This window comes from Tachypleus tridentatus, chromosome 12 (genome assembly GCF_004210375.1).
Source record: "Tachypleus tridentatus isolate NWPU-2018 chromosome 12, ASM421037v1, whole genome shotgun sequence".
Taxonomy (NCBI): domain Eukaryota; kingdom Metazoa; phylum Arthropoda; class Merostomata; order Xiphosura; family Limulidae; genus Tachypleus; species Tachypleus tridentatus.
The window spans coordinates 109,046,530-109,060,299 of record NC_134836.1 but is presented as its reverse complement, the minus strand read 5'-3'; the positions used below and the strand labels follow the sequence as shown (position 1 = coordinate 109,060,299).

At 35.3% G+C, this 13,770-nt stretch overlaps 1 protein-coding gene across 1 annotated transcript in view; it reads left to right on the top strand.

The window, feature by feature from the left end:
• The window catches only part of LOC143234323 (integrin alpha-PS2-like), a 101,845-nt gene that overhangs the window by 35,845 nt on the left and 52,230 nt on the right, over positions 1-13,770 (top strand). Inside the window, exon 5 of the mRNA XM_076471610.1 lies at positions 13,436-13,497. Within this exon, the coding sequence (XP_076327725.1) occupies positions 13,436-13,497 (62 nt within the window). The remainder of the gene's footprint in view (positions 1-13,435; positions 13,498-13,770) is intronic.

Below are 13,770 nucleotides of genomic sequence, written 5' to 3'. Positions count from 1 at the left end.
AGTACGCAAAATACGTGGCTAAGCGTGGCCCTTAACAATTGAAAATATACCTTTCATTGCTTCTCTGGCTCGGGATAGTCAGGTGGTTAGGACGCTCCACTCGCAATCTGAAAGTCGCGGGTTTCAATCTCTATCACACCAAACATGCTGTTCTTTCAGCCGTGGGGGAGTTATAATGTTTCGGTCAATTCCACTATTCGTTGATAAAAGAGTAGCCTAAGAGTTGGCGGTTGGTGGTGATGATTAGCTGCTAAATTAGGGATGGCAAGCGCAGATAGTCATCGTGTAGCTTTGTGCGAAATTCCAAACAAATAAACAAAGAAACTTACTGCTCTATTACATAGTCAAATCATCTCTAACCATGCAATTTCTTACTATTTACTGATGACTACGTTTTACCTGTTCTTCATATTGTTACCAGTTTACGTCATACTCTCCTACTAAATTGTATCCTACAGAATGACAGGAGCAGTCTTTGCAAAGCCTTTTTCTTTTTCGGGGTTGTACCCATTCGTGTTGCGTGAAGTTTAAGCTGAACAGCAAATTTTTATCTCCCATACAGCTAGCTGAGCAGTGTGTTACAACATCGTTTGAAAGCGAATTGTTGCCATGGATTTCTTGTTCTCTGAGATCTAATACACTGTAGCAACGTAACAGTGAGCTAAAGGCGTGTCTTGGAACCACACAACTTCTTGTGGTGGACCAGACCGTAACAGCAAACCGTTGACCTCTTTCCTGATGAGATGTAACACACATAGTGTTTCTGATCTATTTAAAAAAACAATTTATCTGATGGTCTTTCGGTGACTCAGTGGGAAATCTGAAGGCTTATAATGCTATAAATGGGGTTTCGATACCCGCGGTTGGTAGAGTACAAATAGCTCATTGTGTAGACTTGTGCTTGAAAAGAAAAACAACAACAAACAAATTATACCCTAGTGTATTTATTTCCGGCATTGAAAGGAGAAAATTTAACAGGTGGCGCTCCAACGACTAGCTGTTGTGACAGTTGCTTCTCCTGGGTTTTGATAGTTTCCTTTTTCGAAAGTGACACAGGGTTTGAATATCTTTTTTTTTTCACTTGTGTTTTACAACCACACTAGTTCAACATACTGAAACCAAAACCTACTCAACATCAATACATCTATGGAAACATACCTTTCATATTGTTCGTTTTTTTTGTCAAATGTTTCTCATCATCCCAGCTCTCCACTGTGACACCATTTTGCTTCACTTTCTCACATCAAAACTTGTGAAAAATGGCGACAGTATTGTTATTTATATGTTTCTTGTACTTATTTGAAATTTATATTTGTTATTGAAAATAAGGAAAGCGTATTCAAAATACTTTTTCAATCGGCGATAAATTATTAATAAACTAACAAAATTGATCAAAAGTACGTTTATTAAAAGTAAAATTTAAAATTAAGATATATTTCTACGTTTAATTTCAGAGAAAAAAATATTTATCTTAAACAATCAGGCTAAACGCAAGAAGCGTCAGAAACACATACATTAGATCGGAACATAAAACTAGAAAGAAACTTCATAGCAAGAAGGATAAAATTTGTCTTGCTGAGGTGAGTAGGGCATATCTTCCGGGTTAACTTGAGGAGCTGAGTAGGGCGTGTCTTCTGGGGTAACTTGAGGCCAAACCATTCTCCGAGAACTCTACATCCTAGCGCCCCCCAGTGGCACAGCGGCACGTCTGCGGACTTGCAGTGCTAGAAACCGGGTTTTGATACCCGTGGTGGAGCAAAGCACAGATAGCTCATTGTGTAGCTTTGTGCTTAACATCAATGAAAAAAACAAACAAAAGCTACACTCCAATAGCATTCTATCCGAGTCTTATAGGCTTTTAACATTGTTAAATTTTATTCATTGTAATTCCCACTCACGTGAGTTTTTAATGTTTCTGGACTCAAGATAACCTTTTCGATGTGAGGCCTTCTTCGGGTCACACAAAGCCTCAGCATCAAGACCAAAACGTCTTCAAAACATAAGAATTTGAGGCATCATGTAGTTTTAGTGCATAAAAGAATCCTAATATACTTCCTAAAGGGTTTTTATGTTGTTTAAAAAGGTTGTGACTATTATGGGGGAGAGAATTCCAATTTCATAGGAAGAGCTTTAGTTATCTCTGCCTCAGAAGTTTGCCCATAACAACTCATTTCTTTGTTTTGATTTATATGTTTGTATCGTATTACGTTAAGAGCATTTATCTCCCTTCGACCCAATGCATTTGGTAAATGATACTTAGCCTTGGGTCGCAGCCCTCTCACGTGCTGCAAATTTTCGCTTTAAATCAATTCCACATGCGACACTAACAGACAGCATATCCCGACTACCAGGAGATTCCTACTATACATCTTTCACTGGTACACACTTTTTGTTCACATTCCGTGGACGTGTGTTATTTTTGTTTTGTTTCCAAATTAAAATTAAATTATATATGAACCTTTGAAAAAAATTCAACTTCACAGGGACGTATCACACAGTGGCGTGTTATGACCCCGCAGACCCGTAATTGTTGAGGGAGGTGATCCAAAATGGGTCCGAGGGGCCTAACAAACTTAATTATTACGGACAAGGGGGGTGGGGAAACTTATAACTAAAGGGAAGTTGGACTATTCTGTTACCGTAATGACATCAATCAGCCACAGTTGTAACTACGGTTACAGGAAAATAAAGGTAGAGGGAGCCCATATTTCGTAGTTACGTCAGTGGTGTCAAATACAATTTTATACGCATTAAACAGCGTATTTATGTTTGACGTTGGACAACTACTTTATAGGATAATCACGTATTTTTTATTACAAATACTGAGTAATGGAGAAACAAAAGATGAAAGTAGGAAATCAAACCTATGTTAAGACAGTTAGAAATATTATGTGCATGTGGTAACTAACATAATGTGCTATGGATTAATAAGAGTGTTAGTTTTATTGTTACAGAGACCCGTACTCAGCGTGATGATGAAATATACAGGGTGTCCACAAATTATTCACCCCCCATTATAAACCTTTATAAATTCTACATTATATGAGCTATCTTAAAACAGTTTGCGGCAATTAATAACACGGCTCAAGAAATTTTTGTTTTAATTAAGTAAACTACCAGAGTTCAATCAATAAATTCAGTAAACCAGAATTCAGTAAACTTTCACGCGAACCTCACTGGTAGCACACAGAACATCAAGGTGGTAGATGATTTCGTTTCAAACATTAAGAAGCATGTCTTGTGTGGATGTTCCGCGAAATAAACAAAAATATTTATTGAGTCGTGTTATTAATTGCCATAAACCATTTTGAGATAGCTCCTATAGTAAAGAATTTATAAAGGTCTATAATGAGGTGAATAATTTATGGACACCATGTATATTATATGCACGTTACAAGAAACGTGATATATTATGGATTGAAGAGAAAGTGTTAGTTTAATAGTTACAAAACTCTCAGTCAGCGTGATGTTGAAACAATATTTTTACGCATGTGACAACCAACACGATGTATTATCCCACAGAGATATATATTTAGTGGTATCAAACACAGTTACTTATTGGATCAGGGATTGTTATCAGTATTATAAACGTTGCTTCAGTGTTAATTCTGTTCACTTCACCACGTGTTATTTCTATCAAAACATGTAGGGTTACATCAGACGTATCCTTTCGATTAAAGACACTAACTAGTAATAAAAATGTATTATTGCTCAGCCTTTTCTCTTAAACATTTAGATGTAATAAATATCTAACACCTATGGTGCTTTTCTCATCTGTAGTGCAAATTTCAAAGTTGATACATGAGCTTTGGGTAAAAGATGAAAGAATTTTCAGTTGAGGAGAGAACAGCACTTTAGGTCCAGCAAAACAAAAAAACACAAGTAACCAGCAATTAATGACAAACGCTATTACAAAATTTAACTATTAATTGACAATAATTAGCATCGTTACAAGAATTCATAACAAATTACTAATAACCAGCATTGTTACTAAAAGGGTTTGCAACTAATTACCAATAATTGGCATAGGTGCAAAAATAGTTTATAGATAACTACTGATAAGTAGCATTGTTACAACTTATTACTAATAATTAGCATTGTTACAAGACGAGTTTGCAAGTAACCACTGATAATCAGCATTGTTACAAGAATATACAACTAAGTGCTGATAAACCAACATTGTTACAAGACGAAACTTAGTAGAATGGACGGCAACTGTTTCATGATGAATACTCTCTAAACAGTCTATTAAAGAATTGTTAAATGACTAAAATAATTACTAATAATCAGCATTGTTACAAGTTTACAACTAATTACCAATAATAAGCATTGTTACAAGATTTTAAAGTAACTACTAATAACCAGCATTGCTACTCGTTTCTAAACTGTTTATGTCAGTAAATGTATATAAATTTGTTTTTACTATCATTACTGGAGTAGTGGGCTATCAACAACTGTTCATTTGTAATATCATCACAAGACAGTTCCAATTTTTCCCATTTCTCATCCATTCTAAAAAAACACGCGATAACGATTGTGTTTCTTTCAAGACGAAACCCGCGCTGACAGTTAAATATAATAATGTATGGTGGAAGAAGATACTGCTATTGAAATAAAGGCTATCTAGCATTATTACATATCTACATCTATACTTTAAACCAGAATTATAGTAGTCAAAACTAAGTAATGTTTTAGTCGATGGCCCGTACGTTCTCTGAAGAGGCGAATATGAGGACGACCAAACCAAAGTCCGTTCACGACCCGAATTGTTGTTCCACGAGCGCTAGAATGTACCACGTCGGGTGTTACGTTTCTTTTAGCATGGGGGAGCTGATGTTCTGGCCGTTAGCCAAGAAAAATCAAGTTTTTCATCGCCTATGGCCTTTAGAAGGCAAACAAATCGCCTTAAGACTCGGTGGTATTCATTAGTGTTTCCGTGCCCCTGAAGGTACACCTATAAGCTTTGGTTATTCTCCTTTTTCAGCTACCAATTTTGCAGCACTGACTCTTTTATTAGTGACCCCTATTTGAGGCTGAAACTTTTTTTGTAAGTTACTATAATGTTCTTGCATGTCATGTTTTCGTCTAAACATTTCTTGGAAAGGTCATCACTTAACCAACAAATAATTACCTTCCTTGAAGGTAAAGAGTTTATTAGTCAGTGTACTGCTTTTTCCAATTCAATCAGTGTAAATTAACTTGACAAGGAAATGAAGTTCAAAAATAAAAACGTGTTTGAATTTGAACTCCTAAAATAAGTTAAAGAAAGACAGGGGGCATAAAATTATTTACATAAGCTTTAAATAAGACTGGAAACTTAGTACTGAGTATATTTCAATCAGTTACCAAGTTTTTTTATCCTTGTTGCAATTTATCTACCACTTAATTGTTTTGATATACAAATAACGTTTTGGTTAACTTACATAACTGTTTGGATAACTTAACTGTGTATACAACTGGTCAGGTATTTATATATATATTATCTCTTAGATGATTACTTAATCTCATGTTTAAACATATAAACGATGTATTTACAGCTATTAATCTCAAATAACAAATAGTAGCAATTTAATTCTTTCGCTGCAGTATTTAAGAATTATCTGGTGAAATTAATTCAACGTTCAGTAGACATGATGATAACTAAAGTATTTCAAATCCTCTTTTAATGTTCCTACAAACCTGAACACTTGTTCACTGTCGTAAATGTGCTGTAGATCTATGTTACAAATGACGAAATTAACGCAAAACAAATCAACCTACTTGTACAAAATACTGGTTTGTTTCTGAATTTCGCATAAAGCTACACGAGGGCTATCTGCACTAGCCGTCCCTAGCTTAGCAGTGTAAGACTAGAGGGAAGGCAGCTAGTCATCACCACCCACCGCCAATTCTTGGGCTACTCTTTTTACGAATGAATAGTGGGATTGACCGTCACATTATAACGCCCCCACGGCTGAAAATACGAGCATGTTTGGTGCTACAGAGATTCGAAACCGCGACCCTCAGATTACGAGTGGAACGCATTAATCCATCTAACCATGCCGGGCCCCGTACAAAATACTCGCGATAGCAAACACAGTGGTAGATTATTCACACCTGCCTTGAAAACAAACTATCATTTCACTGAAAATAACTCTAAACATTCACAACTGTTACAAATTTTTAATCTAGCTTCGAATATTCTTGAAAAATACTTCTAGGCGTTCATAAATATAACATACAACAATATTACCGAAGCATACTTTAATATGGTCAATCAACTATAAATTTGGCGTGCTTGTCCTTCTTCTTATTGGGCCCCGGCATGGCCAGGTGGGTTAAAGCGTTCGAATCGTAATCTGAGGGTCGCGGGTTGGAATCGCCATCGTACCAAACATTGTCGCCCTTTTAGCCGTGGGGGCGTTATAAGTGACGGTCAATTCCACTATTCGTTGGTAAAAGAGTAGTCCAAGAGTTGACTGTGGATGGTGATGACTAGCTGCTTTCCCTCTATTCTTACGCTGTTAAATTAGGGAATACAAGCTGGTGTAGCTTTGCGCGAAATTCAAAAACAAACAATCAAGTAAATTTCTACAAAGAGATGTTTTCTGACACCCAATTAGAATATCTTCAACGTTATCTGACACGGCATGGCCAGGTGGTTAAGGTACTCGAATCGTAATCCGAGGGTCGCGGGTTCTAATCCTCGTCGCACCAAACATGATCGCCCTTTCAGCAGTGGAGGCGTTATAATGTGACGATCAATCCCACTATTCGTTGGTAAAAGAGTAGCCCAAGAATTGGCGGTGGGTGGTGATGACTAGCTGCTTTCCCTTTATTCCTACACTGCTAAAGTAGGGACATATAGCGAAGATAATCCTCATGTAGCTTTGCGCGAAATTCCAAAAACAAACAAACAATCTTCTTATTGTTTTCTTCATAATTACTTTAAAAATATAACGATTAAGCTCTACGGTTCGTAATTCGATAGTTGATACTCTAGTTGATCGGGGTACTGACAGACCATTGTGCGTCTTCCCATTAAATCAAATCGAAGAAACAATTCGAAATTTGAGGGCTTTCGCCATTGATTTGAAAATGTAGATATTGTTTATCTTTACTCAAAGTGCCTGCACTTATAACTATAGATAAGATCAATGTTTACCTTTTCAAATCAATGGCGAAAGCCCACGAATTTCATTTTGTTTCTTTGATTTCAACTGAAGTGTTTGCACTTATAGCTAGAGATAAACATTGATCCTAGTAAAATTAAAGACATTTCAGCTAAAGATAAGTTTGTTTGTTTTTGAAATTCGCACAAAGCTACTCGAGGGCTATCTGTGCTAGCCGTCCCTAATTTAGTAGTGTAAGACTAGAGAGAAGGCAGCTTGTCATCACCACCCACCGCCAACTCTTGGGCTACTCTTTTACCAACGAAAAGTGGGATTAACCGTCACATTATAACGCCCCCACGGCTGGGAGGGCGAGCATGTTTAGCGCGACTCGGATGCGAACCCGCGACCCTCAGATTACGAGCGCATGCCTTATCGCGCTCGGCCATGCCAGGCCAGCTAAAGATAAACACTGACCCTAGTTATAAGTGCATACACTTTGAGTGACAAAAAACACTAACCCTAGTGATAAGTGCAGACACTTCAGATGAAGATAAGCATCGACCCTAGTTAGAAGTACAGATTTCAGAAAGATACCATTAGAGTTCTTATTATGAATGGCTCTAATCGGCGCCGTTTATAACGTTACGAAAACATAAGACACCCCCCCCCGACAATTATAACTACGGTTTGGTTTGGTTTGAATTTCGCGCAAAGCTACACCAGGGCTATCTGCGCTAGCCGTCCCTAATTTTGCAGTGTAAGACTAGAGGGAAGGCAGCTAGCCATCACCACCCACCGCTAATTCTTGGGCTACTCTTTTACCAACGAATAGTATGATTGAGCGTCACATTATAACGCCTCCACTGCTGAAAGGGCGAGTATGTTTGATGCGACGAGGATTAGAATCCGCGACCCTCGGATTACGAGTCGAACATCTTAACCCACCTGGACATGCCCTGGCCTGTAACTACAGGTAATGGTTGATAACATTTATGTTGTTTAATTTTTAATGTAAAAATAAACATTTACTTTATTTCTAAGTGCGGATAATCTAGAAAAGATAGCATGGAAAAATCCCTGTGTATGGATTCTTTAAATAGACTCCGTTTAAACAAGAAAATCAACCAATACTCTTTATTTCTAAGTTGAGAAACTTCAAAGGAGACAGCATGGAAAGAAAAAGTCTTTCGAGTTTATTTAAACTCTCGTCATAAAACAGTAAGTGGCGAGAAAACACAAACGCCCGGAAACTCCATTTCAAAAGCATGGATGATTTCGACATCTGGCGTTATCTGACCCGCTTACAATGTAGTAAAAAAAATCCAAAATTCTCTTGTTCTTTTTTTGCATCGTAACATTTATGTGACTTAAAACATTCAAGTCAGTCATGAAATCAGTTTTTAAATATTACTTTTATATGTATATTTACTCTGAATTGAGCAGAGATGAAGCGCTGTATATTTAAAGTTTCGTCGTTAGTGTAATTATGATCACTGTGAATCTTGGTTGAAGCTCTTTTTCATTTACTACAATTACAGATTGTAAAATCCACATTAGCAACTTGGTTTTATGAAATCACGTCTGCAGTGGATCTCCTGCAAAAATAGAATCATGTAGGTTTGCAGAACTTAAAGGACCATAGCCCGTGACGTGAGAATGAAACAGTGTTTGCTGTAACAGAATGATTCACTGAATAAGAACCAATGTCATGTTGGCTCAGTTTGGAGTCTTTATATAGCTTATGACGCTCACGGAGAAAGAGAGAGAGAGTCAGTCATCTTAAATTAAGAATTACACATCGCAGTAGTTCTACAGCGGTTTTCTGGTCCTCACCGGAAGCAGAACGTGTCCCATTTTCCTTTTTCCTTCCAGTAACTTGATCTGAGATGGAGGGTAAAGAAAAGAACGTCCTCGCCACCGTAAAGTTAGTCTACAAACGGTCGCAGGTCCTCTTGAAAAATATTGCTTTCATAGCTTCAATTTAAAAACAAAACAAAAAAGAAATGTTTGTTTGGGTTGAAAGGAGAGAAGATATCGATTTTACATCATGTTGTAACTCAATACATCGCATGCAATACTGCATATGATGGTGTAACCCTAAACATTGTTCTTGATAACGTAACTTACTACATTATGAACCTAATACAAATATTTGGTCAATGTATTACTGCTGCACATGACAGTGTATCTTATTAACTTGTATGCAGTGGTATAACGTAATACACTGCACATGATGGTACACCTTAATAATGACTGTAATTATATAACGTGGTACACGTGACAGTGTAATCTGATGCACTGTGTATGATGACGAAACTCAATACTTTGTTCCAAGTGATGCAACTGCGCAGAACGAACGGTTCCCTAGTTTCGTAGTTCCTCTAACAAGTTTTCAATGAAAAGCAAAAAGAAAAGAAAGAAAAAGCGACTTATCTAAAACATGTTTAATAAAAGCTATCCTTAAATGTGATAATATCATGAGCTATAGGTTGTGAATAATAAAGTTGCAATATTGCTTATTTAGATCCTCATACCCCCCATCATGGTTTGTTCATTAGCTTTTACTCCAGATGATGGTTCATTCATTATCTCTTAACTCCTCATGATGGCTTATTCATTATCTCTTAGCTCTTCATAATGATTTGTTCATTGTCTTTTAGCTCCTCATGATGGTTTTTTCATCATATCTTAACTCCTGATGATGGTTTATTCACTATCTATTAACTCCTCATGATGGATTATTCATTATCTCTTAGCTCCTCATGATGGTTTATTCACTATCTATTAACTCCTCATGATGGTTTATTCATTATCTCTTAGCTCCTCATGATGGTTTATTCATTATTTCTTAGCTCCTCATGATGGTTTATTCATTATATCTTAACTCCTCATGATGGTTTATTCACTATTTATTAACTCCTCATGATGGATTATTCATTATTTCTTAACCCCTCATGATGGTTTATTCACTTAGCTTTTCATGATGGTTTATTCATTATCTCTTAGCTCTTCATGATGGTTTGTTCATTATATCTTAACTCCTCATGATGGTTTATTCACTATCTATTGACTCCTCATGATGGATTATTCATTATTTCTTAATTCCTCATGATGGTTTATTCATTATCTCTTAGCTCCTCGTGATGGTTTATTCATTATTTATTAACCCCTCATGATGGTTTATTCATTATCTCTTAGCTCCTCATGATGGTTTATTCATTATTTCTTAGCTCGTCATGATGGTTTATTCATTGTCTCTTAACTCCTCATGATGGATTATTCATTATCTATTAACTCCTTATGATGGTTTATTGATTATTTCTTAGCTCCTCATGATGGTTTATTCATTACCTCTTTACAGTTTATTCTTTAACTCCCTACTCCTGATGACGATTTATTCATCAGCTTTGCTTATGCCGATGGGTTATTCAGATAAATATTAAAATATATTGTTACGTTTACACTGAAAGAAGAACGTGTCTAAAATAAACGTTTCTAGTAGTTCCAGAAAAAACACAGTTCAGTTTAGTGTTAATAAGAATAACTTCTCAACAGGTGCAGACTGTTCTTCTCACACAGCTGATTGGCCTTTGAAAATATTCTGTATTCTTAACCCCTAATAACATCAATAGAAAGACTGTTAGCTCTATACAAAAAATGTCTATTTCGCCATTATTTTAAAATAGCGCATACACTCTCAAGTAGGAAAGTCAAAACAAGACCAACAGGTTAAATTAATGTATAAATAAACAAAGCAATGCTTTCTTACTAGAGCATGCACATACGCATAAGACATACATGTATGCAAATATCGACGTTCATGCCTATTCTCATGATTTTCATGGCTGTGCGAATGTAAATAATCTTATTACTTCGGTGTACAGTGTGACCCAAAATTATCTTTTTTACTTTAAAACTTAATAATGAAATAACTAAAGAAATACAAGCAAGCAGTGAGTAATGTTATCCCATAAAATTGCAGTTGTGCAAGAGAAGACTCAATAAAATGGATCTGTCTGGATGGGCCAATTTTGTGGTCTACGCTTTCTCCAGGTGTCATTCCACTAGACTTTGATTTCGGGGTATGTTAGGGACATCGCGTATCGAATACTTGTAACAAATATTATGAAACTAAATACCAGGAACTGGACTGAAATCGAATATCGGTAGAATGTGCTAGGAGCCACTAATTGTGACCACGTAGAAGTCTTCTAATTTGTCAATAAAATTTGTTTGGATTGGGCTACAAGGGGTCGAAAACTGCTTGGCTGTTTTTCTTTAGTTATTTAATTATTAACTTTTAAAATAGAAAAAAAAATAATTTTAGACCACTCTATTTTGTGTACACGTCAATTTTATTACTTATATATAGAGTAGATATCAGTTTTATTACCTATATATAAAGTAGGTATCAGTTTTATTGCCTAGAAATATTGCGTAGATCTCAACTTTATTGCCTATAAATAATTTGTAGATGCCAGTTTCATTACTTAGATGTACTGTTTAAATGTCAGCTTGATCACCTAGATATAATGTGTGGATGCCAGTGTTATTACTTAGGCTAGTGTATAGCCTGAAAAGGGACAGAGTAATGATTATTACCACCCTATAGTACACCCTAACCTCCAATTTCATAACTAAAATTAATTAATTTTGCGAAGTCAAGCTTGACCAACAAGAAGGAAGAAAAGTGCAGTCGAGATAGTCAAACGTCAGTCAATTCCTTTGTGAGCCAATCAGAAATAAGATCATTCATGAAATGTGTTCGTGGCTTATTCGTAGAATAATTATTGGTAAAGACCACTTAGATTATAACACTTTCTAATACATAGAAATGCCGATACGTTTTGGTAACACTAAGTTCCACACAAAAGTCATGTCGCTTAGCAACAAAAGTATGACCTAATATTGTTGTTAGTCAGTATTCTACAAGTATAAAATGAAATGTATAGGCAATAAAACTGGAAAAATATTTGTTGATTTTTTAATTTAGTCTCCGTTGATTAAAGAGGATTGTTTTTATTAAAAACTTTAATGATCTAACTAACATAAAACGACTGAATTCAGGAATGATTTAAGTTTAAAACTGAATCGATATTTTTATTTACATGATAAAGTTTATGCACGTGGCTCTAGACAAGGTGATCTCACATTACGTCTTTATTTTAGGCTTGTTATACCAACACTCACCACGACCTCATTGCACCCCTGTCATTAAAATCGTAATGGGCAGACAGTAATCGAACTAGTCTATCTGAATAAATGCGTATTCGCTGTTATGATTTCTCCTACATCGAGTAAAATTTAGCATGACATGACAAACAGTGGCTTTTATGTACGTCAGATATAATGTAGGTGTCAAATTTTATACCTGGACATGCCATTTGGATGTCAGCTTTATTACCTAGATATAATGTGTACATATCAGTTATTATCTAGATAGGTTGTATAGATATCAGTTTTATTACCTAGAAATAATGTGTAGATTTAATGTTTATCACCGAAATAAGTGTAGATGCCAGTATTATTAACTAGATACAATATATATGTCAGTCATTACCTAGATATAATGTGTAGGTAGGTGTCAGTTTTATTACCTAAATATATTGTAGATATGCGTAGATACCAATCTTATTATCTAGATATAATGTGTAGATATCAGTTATTACCCAGATATGTTATGTAGATGTCAGTTTTATTACCTAGATATAATTTATAAATGTCACTTTTATTACCGAGATATACTGTATAATGTTAGTTTTATTATCTAATTACATTACAAAAGATATTATTATTAATTTCAAAGGTACACATATTTGTTATGTTAGCTAGTTATATTATTGGCTTTGGTGTTCTTTCCTAGTACATTAATTAAGATATGTATTCTCTTATTTTACACTGTCATAGATACAAGTTTTGTTACTTAGTTATATTGTTGTTATTTATAATACTTTACCAAGCAACCATCTTCCTTTTGTTTTCTGCAAATACTGGATAAATTTAAGTTACACCACCCCCAACAACCCTGGGGTTCTGCTGTATGTTTGGTGTTTTGTAATACTAAAATATGACGTGTAATCCTTGAAGCGGGAACAGCCCAAGTATCCCATTATACAGATTTGTTCTTAATTATTTAGAAATATAGCCTCCCCCCCAGTGTTTTACACTGAAAATATTACAGGTTGAATTTCTTGATTAAGCTGGCATTTAACGGTTTAAATAATTCAACTATCCTCTGAGATAATGTTGGATTTTCAGTTTACGTATTGTATATTAATGAATAAATATGTATTCATATTATTTCAGGTCCATGTGAAATTACTAATATATCATTTTTTCAGTGCCATGGGGATATTCCCGTCAGGGGTCGTGCCAAGCAGGGTTCTCAGCAACCGTTACACAGGTAATCACGAGCATCATTCCATCAGTACAATTTATCAAATCATTGATTTCATCTGCTAATTTAAAATTTTCATTACGGTAATAAGTTTCGGATCAGTGCAATGAATATATTTTCTTAAATTTTCGTACTTGTTTATATAAATACCCTATATACATATATATATATATATAAGAAATAACAATATTGTCCCATTATAAAATTGAAATACCTGTCTGCGGGCTAAACTTGTTTCTTAATGTGCCTAAAAATTTAAAGATGATGCGTTAACGTAAA